We start from the raw sequence: 26340 nt of genomic DNA on the forward strand, positions 1-26340 counted from the left end.
TCATGTTGTTTGATTCATTCTGCTGGAGGAGGTAGCGTGGTAAATGGCTGCAGAGAGTGGATGGGTACTCCCCACTGCGTTTGGCTATGGAGGTGACATCATCACTGTATTATGAAGACACTTGGTTGAATTGATTCGAGCCACAGCACTGATTATGCGGGAAGGGGGGGGGGGCACAAGCATGCAAAAAGTGTAAAAAACTAAAAGTAGACCATTACCACTTAAAGAATAATACATTTTTTTAGACCTTGCCAATGCATTGGTAATCATATTATTATTATTACATTGTAAAATATGTGATTTGTGTGTCCATGAAAACTGTTGCGCCGCACATGCACAAAATGTTAAGTAGTTACACTGCGTTTCTGAGAAGTCTATAAAAAAAAACTGTCTGACAGCTAGATCCAGGATTGTTACAGGGTTCAAATTCAATGTCTAATTTAACTGATTAATGCTTAATATATGATAGAACAACAACTTACACTGCCATAAATGCAGGGACAGAAAAGGACATTTTATGTCACCTGATTTTGGACAAACCCATCAAGACACCAACCATGAGAACAGTGGAGGCTGCTGAACAGAGCACATGGGATGGCATCAAACACCTGGAAACCATATGATGTATTTGATACCATTCCACTGATTCCGCTCCAGTTATTATCAATGACTTATCCTCGCTGGTATCCTTGTTTATAGAAATACCCAGGTGTGTGTTGCAATGCAGCAGTAAGTACTCTCCTGCTGTTGCTCGTTTAGTGTTGTCATCCGCTGTAACTTTGGACATTCTGGCAGGGATAAACGAGAAAGGTGCTGACTCTACTGTCTTCCTGGTCTGTCCCCATGATCTGTACTCCTGGCCTGTCGCCCTGGTCTGTCCCCCAGGTCTGTCCCCCAGGTCTGTCCCCCTGGCCTGTCGCCCTGGTCTGTCCCCCTGGTCTGTCCCCATGGTCTGTACTCCTGGTCTGTACTCCTGGCCTGTCCCCCTGGTCTGTACTCCTGGCCTGTCGCCCTGGTCTGTCCCCATGGTCTGTACTCCTGGCCTGTCCCCCTGGTCTGTACTCCTGGCCTGTCCCCCTGGTCTGTACTCCTGGTCCGTCCCCCTGGTCTGTACTCCTGGTCCGTCCCCCTGGTCCGTCCCCCTGGTCTGTCCCCCTGGTCTGTCCCCATGGTCTGTACTCCTGGTCTGTACTCCTGGTCTGTACTCCTGGTCTGTCCCCCTGGTCTGTCCCCCTGGTCTGTCCCCCTGGTCTGTACTCCTGGCCTGTCCCCCTGGTCTGTACTCCTGGCCTGTCCCCCTGGTCTGTCCCCATGGTCTGTACTCCTGGCCTGTCGCCCTGGTCTGTCCCCCTGGTCTGTCCCCATGGTCCGTCCCCATGGTCTGTACTCCTGGTCTGTACTCCTGGTCTGTCACCCTGGTCTGTCCCCTGGTCTGTCTTCCTGGTCTGTCCCCTGGTCCGTCCCCATGGTCTGTACTCCTGGTCTGTCTTCCTGGTCTGTCCCCTGGTCCGTCCCCATGGTCTGTACTCCTGGTCTGTCTTCCTGGTCTGTCCCCTGGTCTGTCACCCTGGTCTGTCCCCTGGTCTGTACTCCTGGTCTGTACTCCTGGTCTGTACTCCTGGTCTGTACTCCTGGTCTGTACTCCTGGTCTGTCCCCTGGTCTGTACTCCTGGTCTGTACTCCTGGTCTGTACTCCTGGTCTGTACTCCTGGTCCGTCCCCATGGTCTGTACTCCTGGTCTGTACTCCTGGTCTGTACTCCTGGTCTGTACTCCTGGTCTGTCACCCTGGTCTGTCCTCTGGTCTGTCTTCCCGGTCTGTCCCCTGGTCTGTCCCCCTGGTCAGCCCCAGAGCATTTTGTCAGATGACGTAAGACATTTCATTTGGTGGGTCCCTCTGCGTATTTGTAGCCCTTCAGGAGTGGCCTGGCATTTTACTATGAGAAATGACAAACCGCAATGCAGTGCTGTAGTATTTTAGTCAAACATCTAAATCATTGTATTGGCAGTGAAATGTATATGATGCACACTGTTTGACTGTTTAGAGTTCTCGTTTTCTATTCAATCCAAATGATATTCAGATTAGCCTTTGGGGTTATTTGTAAAATGTGTTTCTTTCTCCTCTGCAGCCAACACAGCGAGGGTGTTCATTGATGTTTGGGATGAGAATGATCACTCTCCTGTCTTTACCAAACCCTTGTACCTGGGAGGAGTGGCCGAGGACGCCAAGACATTCACTTCTGTACTACAAGTCCAGGTACACCAAGCTCCTTTCTAACACAAAGTGGACAACTTCTAAGTAGTGCAATTGGTGTCGAAAGAGGACAATTCATTATTTTCCAAAAAATGTAAATTTACTGAAATGGAACGGTCAAACTACGATCACTCCTTCTCACGATGCAACCAGCCAAAATGTGTGCGGTTGAACGATTATCTGTGTTTGCATTTGAAATGCAGAGTTTTGTAGTTGTAATCTTTGACTCGTGTTGATAATGCATGACCAGCTGGAGGATCAACCATCTCAGAATTTCAGACACCTCTGACAAAACTTAGAATGCCCAGGCCGTATAGCCTCTCACATAAAATCTCTAACAATACTTAGAATGCCCAGGCCGTATAGCCTCTCACATAAAATCTCTAACAATGCTTAGAATGCCCAGGCCGTATAGCCTCTCACATAAAATCTCTGACAATACTTAGAATGCCCAGGCCGTATAGCCTCTCACATAAAATCTCTAACAATACTTAGAATGCCCAGGCCGTATAGCCTCTCACATAAAATCTCTAACAATACTTAGAATGCCCAGGCCGTATAGCCTCTCACATAAAATCTCTAACAATACTTAGAATGCCCAGGCTATATAGCCTCTCACATAAAATCTCTGACAATACTTAGAATGCCCAGGCCGTATTGTCTCTCACATAAAATCTCTAACAATACTTAGAATGCCCAGGCCGTAGAGGCTCTCACATAAAATCTCTGACAATACTTAGAATGCCCAGGCCGTAGAGGCTCTCACATAAAATCTCTGACAATACTTAGAATGCCCAGGCCGTAGAGGCTCTCACATAAAATCTCTGACAATACTTAGAATGCCCAGGCCGTAGAGGCTCTCACATAAAATCTCTGACAATACTTAGAATGCCCAGGCCGTAGAGGTTCTCACATAAAATCTCTGACAATACTTAGAATGCCCAGGCCGTAGAGGCTCTCACATAAAATCTCTGACAATACTTAGAATGCCCAGGCCGTATAGCCTCTCACATAAAATCTCTAACAATACTTAGAATGCCCAGGCCGTAGAGGCTCTCACATAAAATCTCCACACATCTGCATTTTTTGCATGCTGCAAAGTCCTGTGTGAAAGGGAATTATCCCCTGTGTGCACCAGGGCGTGTTGTTGTTAGTTTTTCGCGCCATTGTTGCTAAAGCCACTGTGACACCTGTTGGGAGTGTGCACAGACTGAGACTGTGTGTGTGTGTGTGTGTGTGTGTGTGTGTCATTTGCATCGTTGTTTCAGAATGATGAGCCGTAGCAAGACTACTTTTTATTCAGATATGCATGCTGTTTTCTCTGGTGTTTGTCTGATGTTTGTGTCTCCCTGCCGGTCTGTCTCCCTGTTTGTCTATATGCCTGTCTCCCTGCCTGTTTCCCAGCTGGTATTTCTCCCTGCCGGTCTGTCTCCCTGCTGACCTGTCTCCCTGTCTGTCCACCTGCCTGTCTCCTTGTCTGTCTCCCTGCCGGCCTGTCTCCCTGTCTGTCTACCTGCCTGTCTCCTTGTCTGTCTCCCTGCCGGCCTGTCTCCCTGTCTGTCTACCTGCCTGTCTCCTTGTCTGTCTCCCTGCCGGCCTGTCTCCCTGTCTGTCTCCCTGCCGGCCTGTCTCCCTGTCTGTCTACCTGCCTGTCTCCCTGTCTGTCTACCTGCCTGTCTCCTTGTCTGTCTCCCTGCCGGCCTGTCTCCCTGTCTGTCTACCTGCCTGTCTTCCTGTCTCCTTGTCTGTCTCCCTGCTGGCCTGTCTCCCTGTCTGTCTACCTGCCTGTCTCCCTGTCTGTGTCCTTGTCTGTCTGTCTCTCTGCCTGCCTGTCTTCCTGCCTTCATCTTTCCATCTGTCTGCGTCTGAGTATGCGCCTACAATGTCTGTGTGCAGGTGAAGTGGGGATCATTTGACATTTGAGTCATTTAGCAGATGCTCTTATCCAGAGCCACTTACAGTCAGTGCATTCATCTTAAGATAGCTAGGTGGGACAACCACATATCATAGGCAAAATAAGTACACTTTTCCTCAATAAAGTAGCTATCGGGGGGGGGTTTGTCAAGTGCAAGTGTTGGTTCAGGAGTGAAGAGGAGGGTTGTTGCTCCATTTGACTGTTGTTGCTCCCTACGACTGTTGTTGCTCCATTTGACTGTTGTTGCTCCATTTGACTGTTGTTGCTCCCTTCGACTGTTGTTGCTCCCTTCGACTGTTGTTGCTCCTTTCGACTGTTGTTGCTCCATTCGACTGTTGTTGCTCCACTCGACTGTTGTTGCTCCACTCGACTGTTGTTGCTCCACTCGACTGTTGTTGCTCCACTCGACTGTTGTTGCTCCACTCGACTGTTGCTGCTCCATTTGACTGTTGTTGCTCCATTTGACTGTTGTTGCTCCCTTCGACTGTTGTTGCTCCATTTGACTGTTGTTGCTCCATTTGACTGTTGTTGCTCCATTTGACTGTTGTTGCTCCCTTCGACTCTTGTTGCTCCCTTCGGCTGTTGTTGCTCCATTTGACTGTTGTTGCTCCATTTGACTGTTGTTGCTCCCTTCGACTCTTGTTGCTCCCTTCGACTGTTGCTGCTCCATTTGACTGTTGTTGCTCCCTTCGACTGTTGTTGCTCCCTTCGACTGTTGTTGCTCCCTTCGACTGTTGTTGCTCCATTTGGCTGTTGTTGCTCCATTCGACTGTTGCTGCTCCATTCGACTGTTGCTGCTCCATTCGACTGTTGCTGCTCCCTTCGACTGTTGTTTCTCCATTCGACTGTTGTTGCTCCACTCGACTGTTGTTGCTCCACTCGACTGTTGTTGCTCCACTCGACTGTTGTTGCTCCCTTCGACTGTTGTTGCTCCCTTCGACTGTTGTTGCTCCATTTGACTGTTGTTGCTCCCTTCGACTGTTGTTTCTCCCTTCGACTGTTGTTTCTCCCTTCGACTGTTGTTGCTCCATTTGACTGTTGCTGCTCCATTCGACTGTTGAAGCTCCCTTCGACTGTTGTTGCTCCCTTCGACTGTTGTTGCTCCCTTCGGCTGTTGTTTCTCCCTTCGGCTGTTGTTGCTCCCTTCGGCTGTTGTTGCTCCCTTCGGCTGTTGTTGCTCCCTTCGGCTGTTGTTGCTCCCTTCGGCTGTTGTTGCTCCCTTCGGCTGTTGTTGCTCCCTTCGGCTGTTGTTGCTCCATTCGGCTGTTGTTGCTCCACTCGACTGTTGTTGCTCCACTCGACTGTTGTTGCTCCACTCGACTGTTGTTGCTCCACTCGACTGTTGTTGCTCCACTCGACTGTTGTTGCTCCCTTTGACTGTTGTTGCTCCCTTCGACTGTTGTTGCTCCATTTGACTGTTGTTGCTCCATTTGACTGTTGTTGCTCCATTCGACTGTTGTTGCTCCATTCGACTGTTGTTGCTCCCTTCGACTGTTGTTGCTCCCTTCGACTGTTGTTGCTCCCTTCGACTGTTGTTGCTCCCTTCGACTGTTGTTGCTCCCTTCGACTGTTGTTGCTCCCTTTGACTGTTGTTGCTCCCTTCGACTGTTGTTGCTCCCTTCGGCTGTTGTTTCTCCATTCGGCTGTTGTTTCTCCCTTCGACTGTTGTTGCTCCCTTCGACTGTTGTTGCTCCATTCGACTGTTGTTGCTCCCTTCGACTGTTGTTGCTCCCTTCGACTGTTGTTGCTCCATTTGACTGTTGTTTCTCCATTTGACTGTTGTTGCTCCATTTGACTGTTGTTGCTCCCTTCGACTGTTGTTGCTCCATTTGACTGTTGTTGCTCCATTTGACTGTTGTTGCTCCCTTCGACTGTTGTTGCTCCATTCGGCTGTTGTTGCTCCCTTCGACTGTTGTTGCTCCCTTCGACTGTTATTTCTCCACTCGACTGTTGTTGCTCCACTCGACTGTTGTTGCTCCATTTGACTGTTGTTGCTCCATTTGACTGTTGTTGCTCCATTTGACTGTTGTTGCTCCCTTTGACTGTTGTTGCTCACTTCGACTGTTGTTGCTCCATTCGACTGTTGTTGCTCCCTTCGACTGTTGTTGCTCATTCGGCTGTTGTTGCTCCCTTCGGCTGTTGTTGCTCCCTTCGACTGTTGTTGCTCCCTTCGACTGTTATTTCTCCACTCGACTGTTGTTGCTCCATTTGACTGTTGTTGCTCCATTTGACTGTTGTTGCTCCCTTCGACTGTTGTTGCTCTCTTCAGGCTAGTGTAGAACACAGTCACAAACTGGTTTGCCAGGAGCCTCAAAGAGATCCTTTAGACCAGGAGGTAATGAAATTACTGGGTCAAAGATTTCCTGAACTGACATACTGTACCCACTGGTTCCAACTCCTAATGGTAACATTCAACCTCCCAGGTGTTTCTCTCACAGTCAGGGTCAGTATCTTCGTCTTTAGTATTCATACCTATTCCCTGTTGCTTTACTAATAGGACATTCGTAGCAGATCTGAATATGGATATCTGTAAAAGCTGCTCAGCATCCTCAAGATTAGACTAATCTACTTTTAAATCCTTCTTTAAATAGTTTTGTGAGAAAGAGGGAGTTTAAACCCTGATGGAGTGGTGGCCAAACCTGAACAAAGGGTAGAATGGAGAGAGGGAGGGACAGAAGTGATGTTTGCTACTCTGTCACACAGGAGCGTCGGCACTGTAGAAATAAATAATAACTTGTCTTCTGAGTGACACACATTGTCTGTGATTGATCTCATAATTAGTATATTTGAACACAAAACAAGTCACTCTTGACGGAATGTGTTTGTGTTCCTGGACAGATAGGAAAACAGAGGAATCTCTGCAAAGAACAAATCCAATTTCGCAGCAAATCAGCCTCAAATCAGAACCACAGTTTCTAACAAGTCAGGGTTGCTTTCATAACATAGTCAAATGCTGTCCTCTCTCTCTGCTTGCTTGGTGCAGTCTTTGTGCCACATTTTCACACTGCATTCATACACTGGTATCTTGTTTCCTGGTCTGGTCTCACCATTAACTAACCCAGGGGGTGGATTATTTTACCAGTGAACCGGTACCTATACAGTATACTGTACAGTATAGTGTGAGATACAAATGAGTTGAAGAATATTGAAAATATCTCATTAGTGTGAATGACTCCAGCTGGGCAGGGCACAGTGCTGTCTCTGCTCCTTAACACTCAGTCTCAGTCGTAAAAAACAAAAGAGGTCTAATGAATCAACTTCACTGCAGAGCAACAAGGCAACCGGTGAAGTCAGCTGTGTCCCTGTTAAAGAGAGAGTGGCTCGAAGACTCCACCTACAGCAAGAATGGAGAACTACAACCACTTCAAACAATAAAACAAATATGTGCCCTTTGTATTTTCAATGGATGAGCTGATTGGGATCTTGATGTTGGATTGTTGTTATGGTTGTTGCCGCTGCTGTGTTTGAACCTCTTGAATGCTTTGACCCTGTGTGTGTGTGTGTGTGTGTGTGTGTGTGTGTGTGTGTGTGTGTGTGTGTGTGTGTGTGTGTGTGTGTGTGTGTGTGTGTGTGTGTGTGTGTGTGTGTGTGTGTGTGTGTGTATGTGTCTCAGGCCCTGGACAAGGACACAGGGAATTACAGCTCCATGCAGTACAGGCTCGTTATCCCCCCCACCACCAACGGCAAGGACGGCTTTGTCATCGAGCCCTACACCGGTGTCATCAAGACTGCCATTATGTACAGGAACATGCGCCGGTCTTACTTCAAGTTCGAAGTGGTCGCCACTGACAATTACGGCCAGGGGGGACTGAGCAACAAGGCAGAGGTGGTGGTGAGTGTATTGTCCTGTTCCCGTAGAATTAAATGGAGATTCCCATTCTAGTAACTGTAGTTCTATGTGCTGTGCATTTCCCCCCGTGAAAAGCCATTGGTCTGGTCTCTGAGTCTTTTGTTCAATGCTGAGTTCAAGTTCCATCAGTCCCGCCTAGTGTTTCATACTCCATGCCAGCTAAGAACAATTCTAGCTTATGGACCTTTAAGTATGTCAATATCCACAATACTTCCACTCCCCAGGTTTACACTGGCAGTACACACCCCGCCTCTCCTCCCAAAATACACATTCAAAGCTTCCCATAGGAATTGCATTTGTAAAAAAATGCACAGTAGTGATACTCCAGCTAATCAATGATCCGTGTCCGGGGCCATCCTTGTGGTAGATAGTATAGGCTAGCTATCCCTGAGAGAGTAGATGAATGTGTGTTCCTTCCGTGCTAGCCGCTTCCCAGTTTGTTGCAAATTGAACTGTCCTAGGGCATATGGGGACCATTGATTATACATTACAGCCTTGTGCTGCCTATTCCTCCCTTTGCCCTTAATGAAATAAGGGGCTGGCTGGGTCAGAGCCTTGCCTGAACGAGAGGAGCCACGCTGGGGCTAAATTAATCAAATTCCACGGGAAGCTTCATTTCACGGGGACTGTATAAAGGGACCTTCCTGCCAAACTACAGGGAGAGTTCCTGTGTGGTTTAGCCTGCTGTCCAAAATGAAAGCTCATTTTGTAGAAGTTAGGGTAGGGGAGGGGAATAGATACTGGTTTTGTGTCTGCCGCATTGATCATCTGACTGAACCCTGTTTCCCAGGTATCCGTGGTGAATCTGCTGGATATGCAGGTGGTGGTCTCCAACGTTGCTCCTACAGTGGTGGAACAAAACAAGGACAAGCTCCTCGGGTAATGTAGAAGATATCTAATCTATTGTAATTCACTTAAGAAGGATATTGCGTCCGTCTTTTAACATTCGAGTCGCGACTGTGCCCATAGCTGTCTCCTAAACTTCATATGCAAGTGACTCATTTTAGCAACACTTGCATTTGGCCCTTTCCCAGGCGTGCAGGTGTTTGAGGGGGCTGCATGATTCAGAGTTGATTTGATCGTCGCCTTCTACCGAGATGAAAAGGTGTCCCACTGTGTGACGGCTGCTCAAATTAAAGTGTCAGGCAACGCGAGCCTTCCTTCAGTTTCCATTCGAGCCTCTCCCTACCTGCCTCCTCAGGTCTATCGGAGCTCTGTCATACACTTCAGACAGCCACTCCCCAATGGTTCCCTTCTTGTCTTTAGCTTACTTCTTAGCCATTGGCATTGTTATCATCAGTAGAAGTCTAACTTCTCTCTGAATCTAAATTGCAAAAGAGGAAAAGTGCCAGTGGCTCTATAGCTGTCTCCTGTTCCTCTGAGGTGGGGCGTGTGTGTGAATTCCGGCATATGTGTGTGAGCTTGCGTGTATTAGCTGTACTGCTACTATACACCTGTCCATCACCCATCGTATCCTCCTACTGACAATCAACCAGTATCAGTCCTCCTGATGGACTTTCTCTGACTAGGTGTCCTCCTAGGTCTCTGCACTTTCTCTCCCAGGGCTACGGCCCCAGCTGTGGAGCCACCTAGTTCATCAGTGTTTTCCCACTCCCAAGGGGAGAGACATCCATCTCGTCTCAGTTCTGTCATGCCGTCCTCTTTGGCATTTCCCAGGTAATTGGCTTAACACCTACTGTGTCTTTCCTCAGAGCTCAGAGGGCTGCAGAGGCCCATCGCCAGATAAGGGTTGTGTCTGAAAGGGAACACTATTTCCAATATAGTGCACTACTTTTGACCAGAACCCTATTCGGGTATAGGGCGTAGTGCACTTTATTGTGAACAGGGTACCATTTCGGATGCACGCAAGGATATTTTCTTGGAACTGATACTATCGTAGATACTTTGATTTTGGAGACGGAGCACAATGTTTGGCTTTGCATTGCAATCCAAAACCATTCTTCATACACACGGGTAACTGTTGAGCGTGAAAAACCCAGCAGCGTTGCAGTTCTTGACACACTTAACCGGTGCGCCTGGCACCTACTACCGTACCCCATTCAAAGACACTTAAATATTTTGTCTTGTCTATTCCCCCTCTGAATGGCACACATACACAGTCCATGTCTCAATCGTCTCGAGAACTAGAAATCCTTCTTTAACCTGTCTCCTCCTCTTCATCTACACTGTTTGAAGTAGATTTACTAAGTGACCAATAAGGGATCATAGCTTTCACCTGGATTCACCTGGTCATTCTATGTCATGGAAAGAGCATAATATTTTGTACCCAGTGTAAATCACCGTTGAACATCTCCCCCTAGATCCCGCTATCAACTTGTTTCTACACAAATCACCTGATGATTGCTTCCTCTCCCTCTGCAGGGTCCTGGAGCGCTATGTGCAGGACCAGATTCCAGGGGCCAAAGTGGTGGTGGAGTCCATAGGACCGCGGCGGTTTGGCGACGGCTTCGAGCAAGAGGACTACTCCAAGTCAGACCTGATGGTGTATGCTGTTGACCCTCTGACCAACAGAGCCATTTCCCGTCAAGAGCTGTTCAAGTGAGAAGAAAGTCACTACGGTTGCCCTGAGGGACAAAACAGTTTATAACTAAAGTGATTGCCCCTTAGGGCCACCCTCTGTAGTATCTAGATACGCCATCCCTGTGGAGCAGGTGTTTACCCAGTGACAGACAGAGGGGGGATGTCACCACTCACCAGAGTTGTTTTGTTCCCTGTCACCCTGCAGTCAGGCCCTCATTAGAGAGCCAAACGCATGCCCTCGTACGACAGCAGCCCCGGTTCTGCCATTCAACTGGCTGACAAGCGGCTGAGCCACCACTCTGTACTGCTCCCTACATACTCTCCACAGCAGGCTCAGTGGTCATCTAACCGCCCTCTGCCTCTTTCAGCTCCACAGAGTGACAAATGGACCTAGTGAACAATGGCAACATAATTGTGAAGCAGTGTGTACCCATACCTGTCATTTATGCTTCCGGCCATTACAGGGAGTAGAATGTTGCACTGTTTGCTCTTAGATGTAACTGATGGATATATCGTAATGATTTTCTCATGCACATAATTGATATATGACTGGAGACATTTGTTTTTTCTTGAACACTTAACTAAACTAAGGCCTGGTCAGGTGATCAGGAAAAACTCCAGGCCCTCTGACTGATGGTGATGGTGATGATGATGATGAGGATGGTGGTGATGATGATGATAATGATGATGATGATGGTGGTGATGATGGGGGTGGTGATGATGATGATGATGATAGTGATGATGATGATAGTGATGATGATGATGGTGATGATGATGATGATGATGATGATGGTGGTAATGATAATGATGTGATAGTGATGAAGAAGATGATGATGATGATGATGACCGTGTGTGTGTGTGTAACTATACTGCATGTAATCTGTCTGTTTCCATCCAAGGTTTTTGGACGGGAAGCTGCTGGACATCAACAAGGAGTTCCAGCCGTACCTGGGCCGAGGAGGGAGGATCCTGGAGATACGCTCCCCTGGCGTGGTGACCAGCGTGAAGAAGGCCGTGCAGACCGTGGGCTACACAGAGGGGGCGCTGCTCGCCCTTGCCGTCATCATCATCCTCTGCTGCATCCCCGCCATCCTCATCGTCATCATCACCTACAGGCAGTGTGTAGAAAAAACAGTTCAAAGTTCAAAGGCTTTATTGGAAGTACATTTTGGGTCAAATGGGAATTGGTCTTGGGGAATGTGAGTATGAATAGGCCACAAGGCACAAGTACTGGTGCAGACAGACACAGAGGTGCCAGACAGACACAGAGGTGCCAGACAGACACAGAGGTGCCAGACAGACACAGAGGTGCCAGACAGACACAGAGGTGCCAGACAGACACAGAGGTGCCAGACAGACACAGGGGTGCCAGACAGACACAGGGGTGCCAGACAGACACAGGGGTGCCAGACAGACACAGAGGTGCCAGACAGACACAGAGGTGCCAGACAGACACAGAGGTGCCAGACAGACACAGAGGTGCCAGACAGACACAGAGGTGCCAGACAGACACAGAGGTGCCAGACAGACACAGAGGTGCCAGACAGACACAGAGGTGCCAGACAGACACAGAGGTGCCAGACAGACACAGAGGTGCAGACAGACACAGTTGTTTAGACAGCACGTTACCTGCTTTCCAGCCCTCAGAGTCTGTCCCTAATGCCCATCGTTTTAGGAGGAAGCAAGCTTTCTCTCCGCAATTCACCATGGAAACGCCTTTGAGAGCCAGCATAATCGTCTATTTATACAGCGTGAAAGCACATTAATTAATGTCAGAGCAGATAAACACTGCAGACTGATTGTTGCGGTTTGGGGGAGATTTTCTCCCTCTGCTCTGAGCCTGCGAACCAAACCGAGCAGCAAATGGCTAGACTGATAGCCATCACGATTTCAAGGCTAGACTGACAGCCATCACGATTTCAGGGCTAGACTGACAGCCGTCACGATTTCGGGGCTAGACTGACAGCCTTTACGATTTCAGGGCTAGACTGACAGCCGTCACGATTTCGGGGCTAGACTGACAGCCGTCACGATTTCGGGGCTAGAATGACAGCCGTTACGATTTCGGGGCTAGACTGACAGCCGTCACGATTTCGGGGCTAGACTGACAGCCGTCACGATTTCGGGGCTAGACTGACAGCCGTCACGATTTCGGGGCTAGACTGACAGCCGTCACGATTTCGGGGCTAGACTGACAGCCGTCACGATTTCGGGGCTAGACTGACAGCCGTCACGATTTCGGGGCTAGACTGACAGCCGTCACGATTTCGGGGCTAGACTGACAGCCGTCACGATTTCGGGGCTAGACTGACAGCCATCACAATTTCGGGGCTAGACTGACAGCCGTCACGATTTCGGGGCTAGACTGACAGCCGTCACGATTTCGGGGCTAGACTGACAGCCATCACAATTTCAGGGCTAGACATGAAACGGATGAGAAAAGAATTGTGTGTCATCTTCATCAGTGTCTCAGCTTCAGGAAAGTGGCTTAGTCTACTGAGAATTTTTTCAATCTCTCCCTTTTTCTTTCAAAAGACAATGATTATAAGAAGCATTGTGTCTGTAATTTGCCCCTCGCTATTACCAACATCCTTCTCTTTCTTTCTCCTCTTTCTTCCATTGTCAACAGATTCAAAGAGTGAGTATTAAAATCATCAAATCCAATTTTACTGGTCGCATATACATATTTAGCGGATGTTATCGTGGGTGTAGCTAAATGCTAATGTTCCTAGCTGCAACAGTGCAGTAATATCTAACAATACACACAAATCCCAAATATAGAAATATTAGAACGAGCAACCTCTCACACCCCCCCGCTGTGCGCGGCACATCTGTTTCCATGGGCACAAACACTGTTCATGACACAAACTATTCACCCCCCTCTGTTTGGCAGAGAGAGCATGTTGCAGGTTTAAAGCTTATTTTTGTGCAATTCTACACATTTTTCCATGTCTAATGTGTATTCATGTGATATTTGAGTGGCTCAAACATGTTTTCAAAGCCAATGATTGGGATCAGGAAAGTCAACGAAATCTAAAACAAATGAATAGTGCATAACCTGTTGTTATACACTGCAGTCGGAGGCAATAAATAAGAAATGTGCCGGCAACAATTGGTTTCTTTGACTATATCGGGGTGCCACTGTGTGCCAAGATATTTATTTATGTGTGCATTTATAATGTAGCAGTGTCCTCTTCGAATTTGCTGACGCTGTAATTTAACGTAACTAATTTAACGTTGAATTTCTCTCCACGGTACTACTTAAGGAGACAGGCGGAGTGTGCTAAAACTGCCCGGATACAAATGACCCTCCCTACTGGCAAATCAGTGGTTGCTGCCACCAACAACCTGTACGAAGAGCTGGGGGACAGCACCATGTAAGTTTTATAATATATCCTATCTTATCCCATTATGTGGGTTCTTGCAAATTCTCTGTTTATTTTAGAATTGGACCACTTTCCTGAGCGTGATTGGTTTCCTTGGTCAAACATATGCTACTGTAGACATTGTTTTAAGTTTATCTGTGAGGTTAAATCATGCTGTGCTTCAGTGTAGTTCTTCACTGGGGTAACTGGGCAAAGCTGGTATCACCGTTCCATGGTTCAGCAGTTTCCTGCCTTCTAGATTCGCTCGCTTCCATGAACTATAAACTTAATAGAATTTCATATGCAAGGAAAATACCATCTGGGATATGTTTTATTTGTCATTTTTTACTGTTCAAGATGGAGTACGATTGACTTCAAAACAGACTGGCCAGCGCTCTGAAAACAAGGGGGAAATTAATGTCAATTTAAGATAATTGAAATACTTATTCGTAAGTGCCGTGGTGAAACATAATTTATTTTATCGATAAGGTTGTTGAGTGGCTCAGTCATTGCGGGCAGATATCGAGCAGTACAGGGTTTGGCTTCATGTGCTGCTGCAAAGCCATAAGATATGTCCTGATCACATCACAACAGGCTGGAGTCGAGGGTGACTTTAGAATTACCTGGTTAACCGCTCTGCTGATCAAGAAGCCCTCAGTGCTCACTTGTAGCTTCCTCCTTATCTGATCAAAAACAATGCAATGGTAGAGCGAATCGTTTTTTAAATTGTCAGCCATCAACCAGGCGGTTGACATTCAGAGAATGAAATCTGCCATTACCGGCAGTAAAGTGTGTAGCATTTCTGTGATTCACCCTGCTTTTCCTGCTATACTCATCTGTCTATCTTATTGCCTCATTTCTCTTCCTTGGCCTCCAGAGTGAAGTGAGTACTTGTGTTGTAGCACTAGGTTGTAACTGTTGCTCATTAGAGTTTTCCTTTAGTCTCTGCTTCTTGTCTGTTGTTGTTTATTATTCAAGTAGCAGACCCTTAAATTGTATGTAGATCAGTGGAGGCTGGTGGGAAGAGCTATAGGAGGACTGGCTCATTGTAATGGCTGGAATGGAATAAATGGAATTGTATCAAGACACATCACACATATGGAAACCAAACATTTGACTCCCTTCCATTGATTCCATTCCTGCCATTACAATGAGCACGTTCAGTCTGGCAGTTGCGGTCTTATTTTGCCTTGTAACGTTTTAGGAGAGGCGATAGGTCGCTAAGCTTATTTAGTGGCAGTAAAGTGTAAATGGTAAACTTTTTCTTTGGAAGTTATCTCCCTATCACAGCTTTCCTCCTTCTATCGTTTCAAGTCTTTTTCTCCTCTGCCGTCTCCATAAAAGCAGGAGCAAGCGCTGTCTGCTAGAGGAGGGTAACCGCCAGAGGCTCATAAGCACATTTGCCACAGGGGCCATCGCTGCACACAAGCTTTCCAGTGCCAATGGAATCCTCCTCAACAACATGCCCAAGTCCGAGAGTAACATCACGTTATCCTCAGACGAGAACTCCTTAACCACCAAGAACCCCCTGTTTGACGAAGGCACGGGCACTCTCAGCAGCCCAGAGATCCTGGGGCATCACCAGAGGACGATGGACCTACCTACCCCCCCCCCCCCCCACGGAACACTGCGGGCCTCAGAGAGGGCCCCTTCCTGAATTTCAACTGCGGGGGCTCGGGCCACTCCTGGACCCTACCCTCCAGGCTCCACAGGCAGGAGATGTGTGATGCTCTGAGTAGACAGGTGATGATAGACCCGGTGCAGTGGGAGCTGGAGCTGCTGAAGACTGAGCTGAAGGACAGAGAGGACAGCCTGGACTGGGGAAACCTGGGGAGCAGCACCTAAATTGAGCCCAAGCCCATGTCCGTCAAGGAGCAGGCCAGGTAGTTTGAGCAGCAGGCCAAGAGGGAGATGAAGCAGAGGCAGAGCCGTGACTCCCAGGGGTCTCTCTCTGCCGACTTTCTGATGGGGTTGGGGTTCGACAGCCCCCAGCACCGGGCCAGAGAGGCCTGGCAGTCTCTGGACTCCATTCTGGGTAGAAACAGAGAGGACCGCCAGTCTCTGGGCTCCATCCTGGGTAGAGACAGCCCCCAGCACCAGCGCCAGTCTCTGGGCTGCATCCTGGGTAGAGACAGCCCCCAGCACCACCGCCAGTCTCTGGGCTCCATCCTGGGTAGAGAGGACTGCCATCTGGGACAAGAAAGAGAGGGCCCACTCTGCGTCATTATTACCCAGAGCGATGGTAGTTCACCCCCCAGCCACAAGCCCACTCTTCCCATCCTGCGCAGCTCCAGCTTCTCCAGCTACAACTCAGCCTCCACCGAACCCTACGAGGTCAACCTGGAGGTCTTCCCTGAACCCCCAGACGTGCCCCCTTCTCCTCCCCCACCCAGCTCCCCTCCACCCTCCCCCTCCATGCCCCCCCCCCCTACATGCCTCCTCCCAATTCCCCCTCCACCCTTAACTACGGCAAAAACCTTTTCCCTGCCCCTGCCCCTCGTCCGCCTTTCCCTCCTCCCATGTCCCCATCCCTCAATCGTCCATCTGCGTTTGTGCTCACCCTCGCCCGCTGTGACCACCCTGAGACCTGTGTCCCTGCACCCTCCCCCGCCGCCCCTCCCCATCGACCCCGAGCTCCCCAGGAAGGAGCTGAAGGCGGTCCTGAAGAACATACAGAACATCGCCGACATCGAGAAATCTGTTTCCAACATGTGCAATCAAATAGACCAAAAAAACGATGCTTCCACAGAGCGTCCTGAAGCCACAAGGGTCTGTCGATTCTGTGGACTCCTTCTATGACGAACTAGAAATTGCAGAGACTGTAGTCCCCACCACAGCAGAGTTACAGGCTGAGGCTCCGTTTGGGGAACAGTACAAACAGGTACACGTCCAGCCAAACATCAAAATTAACTCCTTAGTGGAAGAGCTGGAGAAACGCTTCCCCTCTCAGTCCACTGCAATGTGACTCTCTCCTTCTATTTCTCTTCAGTGACTGTTTCTTCTTATTCTTCTTCATTTTGTGTTCTTTTGCGATTCCATTCTTCTCATTCTTGTGTTTTCATTTTTTGTAATTTTTTGTTGTCATGTATTTTTTTTAAGGGAGTTGTTTTCAATCTGAAATGTTGATTGATATTTCTTTATATATGACTGCATGGCTAGTCTTGTTCCGTGTCATAACTTAGCCTGTACTTGTAAGGTTTTATGGTCACCTAAAGATGAAAATAATCTAGAGAATTCTACCCATCCGTTTCATTAAAAGAAGAAAGTGTATTCATTTCTCAAGTAATTTCAACCTTTTTAAGTTCAATTTGAAAATCGCATAAGGAATTTCAGAGGACCTGAGCCCTAGGACCGTGCCTCAGGACTGACTACCTGGCCTGATGACTCCTTACTGTCCCCAGTCCACCTGCTGCTGCTCCAGTTTCAACTGTTCTACCTGTGGCTATGGAACCCTGACCTGTTCACAGGATGTGCTACCTTGTCTCGGACCTGCTGTTTTCGACTCTCTCTCTACCGCACCTGCTGTCTCTAACCCTGAATGATCGGCTATGAAAAGCCAACTGACATTTACTCCTAAGGTGCTGACCTGTTGCACCCTCTACAACCACTGTGATTATTATTATTTGACCCTGCTGGTCATCTATTAACGTTTGCTGGTTAGCTATGAACGAAGGCCAGCATTCCGGAAATGCCTCTTCGCTGTTGACGTTGAGACTGGTGTTTTTGCAGGTACTATTTAATGAAGCTGCCAGTTGAGGACTTGTGAGGCATTTGTTTCTCAAACTAGACACTCTAATGTACTTGTCCTCTTGTTCCATTGTGCACCGGGGCCTCCCACTCCTCTTTCTATTCTGGTTAGAGCCATTTTGCGCTGTTCTGTGAAGGGACTAGTACACAGCGTTGTACGAGATCTTCAGTTTCTTGGCAATTTCTCGCATGGAATAGCCTTCATTTCTCAGAACAAGAATAGACTGTCGAGTTTCGGAAGAAAGTTCTTTGTTTCTGGCCATTTTGAGCCTGTAATCGAACCTACAAATGCTGACGCTCCAGATACTCAACTAGTCTAAAGAAGGCCAGTTTAATTGCTTCTTTAATCAGAACAATTTTCAGCTGTGCTAACATAATTGCAAAAGATCAATTAGCCTTTTAAAATTATAAACTTGGATTAGCTAACACAACGTGCCATTGGAACACAGGAGTTATGGTTGCTGATAATGGGCCTCTGTAAATCTATGTAGATATTCCATAAAAAATCTGCCGTTTCCAGCTACAATAGTCATTTACGACATTAACAACGTCTATACTATATTTCTGATCAATTTGATGTTATTTTAACTGACAAAAAATGTGCTTTTCTTTCCAAAACAAGGACATTTCTAAGTGACCCCAAACCTTTGAACGGTAGTGTATGTTTGGTGGAAACATACCACTCGTGGGAAAATGCGCATAGTTTCTTTATGCGGATTCTAGATTAGCGCACAGTATTGTGCTAACAAGTGTATACTTAAAGAGCTATCTCATTTGAAGGAATATGTTATGAAGGAATTCAACTTGCAAACTTTACAAATCTATTACACAGTCACATACTTTATGTATGTGCATTCGAAAAGTATTCAGAGCCCTTGACATTCTCCACATTTTGTTATGTTACATCCTTATTCTAAAATGTGTATATATATATATATTTTTTTATCAATCTCCAAACAAAACGCCATAATGACAAAGCAAAAAGAGGTTGATAGAAAGTTTTGCAAAAATAAATTTAAAAATGAAATTTCACCTTTACATAAGCATTCAGACCCTTTACTCAGTACTTTGTTGAAGCACCTTTGGCAGCGATTACAGCCTCGAATCTTCTTGGGTATGACACTAAAAGCTTGGCAAATATGTATTTGGGGAGTTTCTCTCATTCTTCTCTGCAGATCCTCTCAAGCTCTGTCGGTTGGAAGGGGAACGTCACTGCACAGCTATTTTCAGGTCTCCCCAGAGATGTTTGATCCGGTTCAAGTCCGGACTCCGGCTGGGCCATTTAAGGACATTCAGAGACTTGTCCTGAAGCCACTCCTGCTTTATCTTGACTGTGTGCTTAGGGTCGTTGTCCTGTTGGAAGGTGAACCTTCGCCCCACTCTGAGGTCCTGAGTACTCTGGAGCAGGTTTTCATCAAGGATCTCTCTGTACTTTGCTCTGTTCATCTTTCCCTCGATCCTGACTAGTCTTCCAGTCCCTGCCGCTGAAAAACATCCCCACAGCATGATGCTGCCACCATCATGTTTCACCGTAGGGATGGTTTCAGGTTTCCTCCAGGCGTGACGCTTGGCATTCAGGACAAAGAGTTCAATCAGACCAGAGAATCTTGATTCTCATGGTCTGAGAGTCTTTAGGTCTTTTTGGCAAACTCCCCGTGGACTTTCATATGCCTTTAACTCTGGAGTGGCTTCCGTCTGGTCATTCTACCACGAAGGCCTAATTGGTAGAGTGCTGCAGAGATGGTTGTCCTTCTGGAAGGTTCTCCCATCTCCACAGAGGAACGCTGGAGCTCTGTCAGAGTGACCATCGGGTTCTTGGTTCCACACAGCCATCTGTATTTTGCTCACTAGATTACACAGTCTTACCTCATTCATCCCACTATATATCACACTGCCTCTTCAGTTAGTTGTGGAGGGAAGGCGGGAGACCGAGAGAATGGAAGAAAGAGAGAAATAGTGTCTGTGTGTGTTTGAGAGAGAATATCAAATCTAAAAAGAAAATGAAGAAAATGTACAACAATGACAAAATGGTTTGATGAAGAATGCAAAAACATAAGTACGAAATTGAGAAACCTGTCCAACCAAAAACATAGAGACCCAGAAAATCTGAGGTTATGCCTTCACTATGGTGAATCACTAAAACAATACAGAAATACACTACGGAAAAAGAAGGAACAGCACGTCAAAAATCTATTATCTTTTAGATTTCTCATGATTTGGTTGGGTCTAATTGTGTTGCTGTCCTGGGGCTCTGTGGGGTCTGTATGTGTTTGTGAACAGAGCCCCAGGACCAGCTTGCTTAAGGGGCTCTTCTCCAGGTTAATTTCTCTGTAGGTGATGGCTTTGTTATGAAAGGTTTGGGAATCGCTTCCTTTTAGGTGATTGTAGAATTTAACGGCTCTTTTCTGGATTATGATAATAAGCGAGTATCGGCCTATTTCTGCTCTGCATGCATTATTTGGTGTTTTACGTTGTACACAGAGGATATTTTTGCAGAATTCTGCATGCCGAGTCTCAATTTGGTGTTTGTCCCATTTTGTGAATTCTTGGTTGGTGAGCGGACCCCAGACCTCACAACCATAAAGGGCAATGGGTTCTAATCTCAGCAAAAAAAGAAACATCCCTTTTTCAGGACCCTGTCTTTCAAAGATAATTCGTAAAAATCCAAATAACTTCAGGACAGGACAGACAGCTGATCATCCTCGCAGTGGCAGACCACGTGTAACAACACCTGCACAGGATCGGTACATCCGAACATCACACCTTTAGGACAGGTACAGGATGGCAACAAAAACTGCCTGAGTTACACAAGGAACGCACAATCCCTCCATCAGTGCTCAGACTGTCCGCAATAGGCTGAGAGAGGCTGGACTGAGGGCTTGTAGGCCTTTTGTAAGGCAGGTCCTCACCAGACATCCACGGCAACAACGTTGCCTTTGGGCAGAAACCCACCATCGCTGGACAAGACGGGACTGGCAAAGTGCTCTTCACTGACGAGTCGCGGTTTTGTCTCACCAGGGGTGATGGTCGGATTCGCGTTTATCGTCGAAGGAATGAGCGTTACACCGAGGCCTGTACTCTGGAGCGGGATCGATTTGGAGGTGGAGGGTCCGTCATGGTCTGGGGCGGTGTGTCACAGCATCATCGGACTGAGCTTGTTGTCATTGCAAGAAATCTCAACGCTGTGCGTTACAGGGATGACATCCTCCTCCCTCATGTTGTACCCTTCCTGCAGGCTCATCCTGACATGACCCTCCAGCATGACAATGCCAACAGCCATACTGCTCGTTCTGTGCGTGATTTTCTGCAAGACAGGAATGTCAGTGTTCTGCCATTGCCAGCGAAGAGCCCAAATCTCAAACCCATTGAGCACTTCTGTGACCTGTTGGATCGGAGGGTGAGGTTTAGGGCCCCCCCCCCCCCCCCCCCCCCCCCAGAAATGTCAGGGAATGTGCAGTTGCCTTGGTGGAAGAGTAGGGTAACATCTCACAGCTAGAACAGGAAAATCTGGTGCAGTCCATGAGGAGGAGATGCACTACAGTATATAATGCAGCTGGTGGCAATACCAGATGTTGACTGTTACTTTTGTTCTGGGACACATTATTCCATTTCTGTTAGTCACATGTCTGTGGAACTTGTTCAGTTTATGTCTCAGTTGTTAAATCTTGTTATGTTCATACAAATATTTAAACATGTTAAGTTTGCTGAAAATAAACGCAGTTGAACGTGAGAGGATGTTTCTTTTTTTGTTGAGTTTATAACTGATTCAAGTGTTTTTAGCCAGATCCTAATTGGTATGTCAAATTTTATGTGCCTTTTGATGGCGTATTAGGCCCTTCTTGCATTGTCTCTCAGATCATTCACAGCTTTGTGGAAGTTACCTGTGGTGTTAATGTTTAGGCTGAGGTATGTGTCGTTTTCTATGTACTCTAGGGCAACAATGTCTGGATGGAGTTTGTATTCGTGGTCCTGGCAACTGGACCCTTTTTTGGAATACCATTATTTTTGTCTTACTGAGATTTACTGTCAGGGCTGAGGTCTGACAGAATCTGTGCAGAAGATCTAGGTGCTGCTGTAGGCCCTCCTTGGTTGGGGACAGAAGCACCAGATCATCAGCAAACAATAGACATTTGACTTCAGAATCTAGTAGGATGAGGCCGGGTTCTGCAGACTGTTCTAGTGTCCTCGCCAATTTGATGATATATATGTTGAAGAGGGTGGGGCTTAAGCTGCATCCCTGTCTCACCCCACAGCCCTGTGGAAAGAAATGTGTTTTTTTGCCAGTTTAAACCGTACACTTGTTGTTTGTTTTCATAGATTTTATAATGTCTTATGTTTTTCCCCCAACACCACTTTCCATCAATTTGTATAGCAGGCCCTCAAATTGAGTCAAAAGCTTTTTTGAAATCAATGAAGCATGAGAAGACTTTGCCTTTGTTTTGGTTTGTTTGTTTGTCAATTTTGATGTGCAGGGTGAATACGTGGTCTGTCTTACGGTAATTTGGTAAAATGCCAATTTGACATTTGCTCAGTACATTGTTTTCATTGAGGAAATGTATGAGTCTGCTGTTAATGATAATGCAGAGGATTTTCCCAAGGTTGCTGTTGACGCATATCCCACGGTAGTTATTGGGGTCAAATTTGTCTCCACTTTTGTGGATTGGGGTGATCAGTCCTTGGTTCCAAATATTGGGGAATATGCCAGAGCTGAGGATGATGTTAAAGAGTTTAAGTATAGCCAATTGGAATTTGTGGTCTGTATATTTTATCATTTATTGAGGATACCATCAAACTCACATGCCTTTTTGGGTTGGAAGGTTTGTATTTTGCCCTGTAGTTCATTCAAAGTAATTGGAGAATCCAGTGGTTTCTGGTAGTTTTTAATAGTTGATTCTAGGATTTGTATTTGATCATGTAATTTTTGTTGTTGTCATAGAGCCAAAAAGATTGGAGATGTGGTTTATCCATACATCTCCATTTTGGATAGATAACTCTTTGTTTTGCTGTTTGTTTAGAGTTTTCCAATTTTCCCAGAAGTGGTTAGATTCTATGGATTATTAAATTACAATTTAATTTAATCTCTCTCTGTCCATCTCTCTCTCTCTCTTTCTCTCTCCCTCTGTCCCCCTCTATTCCCCTCTCTCTCTCTTTGTGAGGGGTAGGGGTAGAATAGATTTAAGAGCACTGAATAATTCATATTATTGCCTTCCAAAAGGAGATGAACAACTGCTTTACAATTCTCATGTACTTGAAACTGAAAACTTAGCGAAGGGAGACCACTCTCTGCTTTTGATTTAAGCAGCCAATTACTGCTACAGTAAGTAATACAAGCTCAACCAATCTTTATCTTGACAATCTTTATTTTTGATAATCTTTATCTTGACAGTCTTTATCTTGACAATCTTTATTTTTGACAATCTTTATCTTGACAGTCTTTATCTTGACAATCTTTATTTTTGATGATCTTTATCTTGACAATCTTTATTTTTGACAATCTTTATTTTGACAATCTTTAATTTTGACAATCTTTATTTTTGACAATCTTTATCTTGACAATCTTTATTTTTGACAATCTTTATTTTTGACAATCTTTATCTTGACAGTCTTTATTTTTGACAATCTTTATCTTGACAATGTGTTTTACTGATTTCCACAATGTTCCTTCCTCTACAGGCGCGGGTATGGACATCATGAGGTACGTTGGTGTTTCCATTCCTCTGAAATTGGTGTTGCTGCTTTTGAATGGTGAACCTACTTGTCAGTTTATTTAACATGTTGTCTGTAGACACAGCGTTGATAGAAGGACCAAAACTAAATATGGAAATAAACTTCCAATGCACCTCCCACCTTATATTTGGGGATGCGATGTGATGCACAGATATTGGAAAGGTTTGGCTGATGGCGGAAGCTGTCATCCCTTCGTATTAAATGCCTTGGGTTTTGGTTATGAAATTCTCTTATTATACTTCACTGACACCGGCTGTTGCTTCTGTCTATTTCCCATGAAACTCCCCCTGACCTTGCTTGCTACCCCTTCCCCATCCATATTTACATTGATCCACTATCTGTTTAATGAAACCTTCCTCTTATCTACTTCCCTTTTGACTGTCTTTTCCTCCTCAACTGTCCACTCTCTCTCTCTATGGCAGCAACAGCAGTTGCTCAGGCCCTCTCTTCTGAGACCGGAGGTACAGAATACTCTCTCTCAATTCAATTCAGTTCAATTCAAAGGCTTTATTTGCATGGGAAACATATGTTAACATTTCAAAAGCAAGTGAAATAGATAATAAACAAAAGTGAAATAAACAATAAAAATTAACAGTAAAACATTACACTCATAGAATTTCCAAATTTCAAATGTCTTATTATGTCTATATACATTGTTGTAGCGATGTGCAAATAGTTAAAGTACAAAAGGGAAAATAAATAAACATAAATATGGATTGTATTTACAATGGTGTTTGTTCTTCACTGGTTGCCCTTTTCTTGTAGCAACAGGTCACAAATCTTGCTGCTGTGATGGCACACTGTGGCATTTCACCCAGTGGATATAAGAGTTTATGAAAATTGGGTTTTGTTTTCAAATTCTTTGTGGGTCTGTGTAATCTGAGGGAAATATGTGTCACTAATATGGTCATACGTTTGGCAGGAGGTTAGGAAGTGCAGCTCAGTTTCCACTTCATTTTGTGGGTAGTGTGTACATAGCCTGTTTTCTCTTGAGAGCCAGGTCTGCCTTCGGCAGCCTTTCTCATTAGCAAGGCTATGGTCACTGAGTCTGTACATAGACAAAGATTTCCTTAATTTTGGGTCAGTCACAGTGGTCAGGTATTCTGCCATTGTTTAGGGCTGAATAGCGTTCTAGTTTGCGCTGTTCTTTTTGTAAATTCTTTCCAATGTGTCAAGTAATTATCTTTTAGTTTTCTCATGATTTGGTTGGGTCTAATTGTGTTGCTGTCCTGGGGCTCTGTGGGGTCTGTTTGTGTTTGTGAACAGAGCCCCAGGACCAGCTTGCTTAATTAAGGGGCTCTTCTCCAGGTTCATCTCTCTGTAGGTGATGGCTTTGTTATGGAAGGTTTGGGAATCGCTTCCTTTTAGGTGGCTGTAGAATTTAACAGCTCTTTTCTGGATTAAAAACGCGTGCTATCATTAGCAGTTATCTGCTCTGCATGCATTATTTGGTGTTTTACGTTGTACACAGAGGATATTTTTGCAGAATTCTGCATGCCGAGTCTCAATTTGGTGTTTGTTCCATTTTGTGAACACTTGGTTGGTGAGCGGACCCCAGACCTCACAACCATAAAGGACAATGGGTTCTATAACTGATTCAAGTATTTTTTGCCAGTTACCTGTGGCGCTGATGTTTAGGCCAAGGTACAGTATGTACAGTTTTTTTGTGTGCTCAAGGGTAACGGTGTCTGGATGGAATTTGTATTCTTGGTCTTGGCAACTGGACCCTTTTTGGAACACCATTATTTATGTCTTACTGAGATTTACTGTCAGGTCCAAGGTCTGACAGAATCAGGGCAGAAGTTCTAGGTGCTGCTCTAGGCCATCCTTGGTTGGGGAGAGAGGCACCAGATCATTAACAAACAGTAGACATTTTACTTCCGATTCTAGTAGGGTGATGCCGGGTGCTGCAAACCGTGCTAGTGCCCTCACCAATTTGTTGATATATATGTTGAAGAGGGTGGGGCTTAAGCTACATCCCTGTCTCACACCCCGGCCCTGTGGAAAGAAATGTGACTCACCAACTGGATTCTGGAATTTCTGTTTTTTTACATTGGATAAAAGTAAAGACTCAGAGCTACAAAATGGTATATCATACACTGCATTTGAGGAAACAATGGGAAAGTAGTTCTGTTTCGAAAGTTGATCAACTTGTAAACTCACTTTTGGGAAAAGTGTCTTTCACGCCGTCTTTCAGTGTTTTGACACTACTATTGGAGAGTCCTTCTTTGTCTACACCCATTCAGCATTGTTCACACCCTAAAAAGCCTTAGCCCCACCCATCTCTTTAAGGGGTGATCCGAGCGTTCTGTACTAACTTGCCGGCTACTTCCAGACTTCTTAGAGAGCGAGAACAGCTCACAGAACATTTCTCGCCCTAGCAGAGCTGGTTATGTTATCCAGCGCATTGGTGACCAGATACCAACTGTGCTGTCAGATTGTCATTTCATACATTCAGAGTGTTTCACGTTCAGAGCGCACACTGGGAGCTCTGGCCAATAAGTAGCGTTGCTCAGAAAGCTCTGACCTCACAATAACAGTCAAGTACCCAAGCTAACTGGCTAACATTGGTTTAGCTACTTCCAGACACATAATGAGAGAACACCCCACTCTGACCATTTTACTCCCCTTTGCAGAGCTGGTTAGGCAGTTTTCGTTTTATCCAAAGCATTGGTAATTGTAACTGTGCTGCTGGCAATAATTTAATTATGCTTTGTTGCCGACATTTACTGACACCGGACATATTCAACGGGTGTTGAGCGTTCAAAAATGCATCAGTTATTCTGCGCTCTGGCACACTAAGACGAGAGTCTTTTGTTAAGAAATGTAGCTAGATAAACAATTAATCTAACGCATGACGTAACATTAGTTAGTGAGCCAGCCAGCTAACGTTAGCTAGCTAGATAACAGTGCACTAACTTGAAAGGAAAATACTTTGTCAAA

At 45.9% G+C, this 26340-nt stretch overlaps 1 protein-coding gene and 1 pseudogene across 3 annotated transcripts in view; both read left to right on the forward strand.

Annotated features, from left to right (window-relative positions):
- Positions 1 to 26340, forward strand: part of LOC129827384 (protocadherin-15-like) — a 315230-nt gene that overhangs the window by 274775 nt on the left and 14115 nt on the right. For 2 of the 3 annotated variants that reach the window (XM_055888298.1, XM_055888212.1), the window contains exons 27-31: positions 2128 to 2255; positions 7781 to 7999; positions 8808 to 8896; positions 10400 to 10576; positions 11458 to 13140. In XM_055888298.1, the coding sequence (XP_055744273.1) occupies positions 2128 to 2255; positions 7781 to 7999; positions 8808 to 8896; positions 10400 to 10576; positions 11458 to 11761 (917 nt within the window). In that variant the 3' untranslated portion in view covers positions 11762 to 13140. Of the gene's footprint in view, positions 1 to 2127; positions 2256 to 7780; positions 8000 to 8807; positions 8897 to 10399; positions 10577 to 11457; positions 13141 to 13187; positions 13197 to 13824; positions 13936 to 23343; positions 23366 to 23819; positions 23859 to 26340 lie in introns of those variants that run through there. The other variant, XM_055888368.1, reaches the window with a different exon arrangement.
- LOC129827527 (protocadherin-15-like) lies at positions 15534 to 21090 on the forward strand (annotated as a pseudogene).

This window comes from Salvelinus fontinalis, chromosome 1 (assembly GCF_029448725.1).
Source record: "Salvelinus fontinalis isolate EN_2023a chromosome 1, ASM2944872v1, whole genome shotgun sequence".
Classification (NCBI taxonomy): Eukaryota; Metazoa; Chordata; class Actinopteri; order Salmoniformes; family Salmonidae; genus Salvelinus; species Salvelinus fontinalis.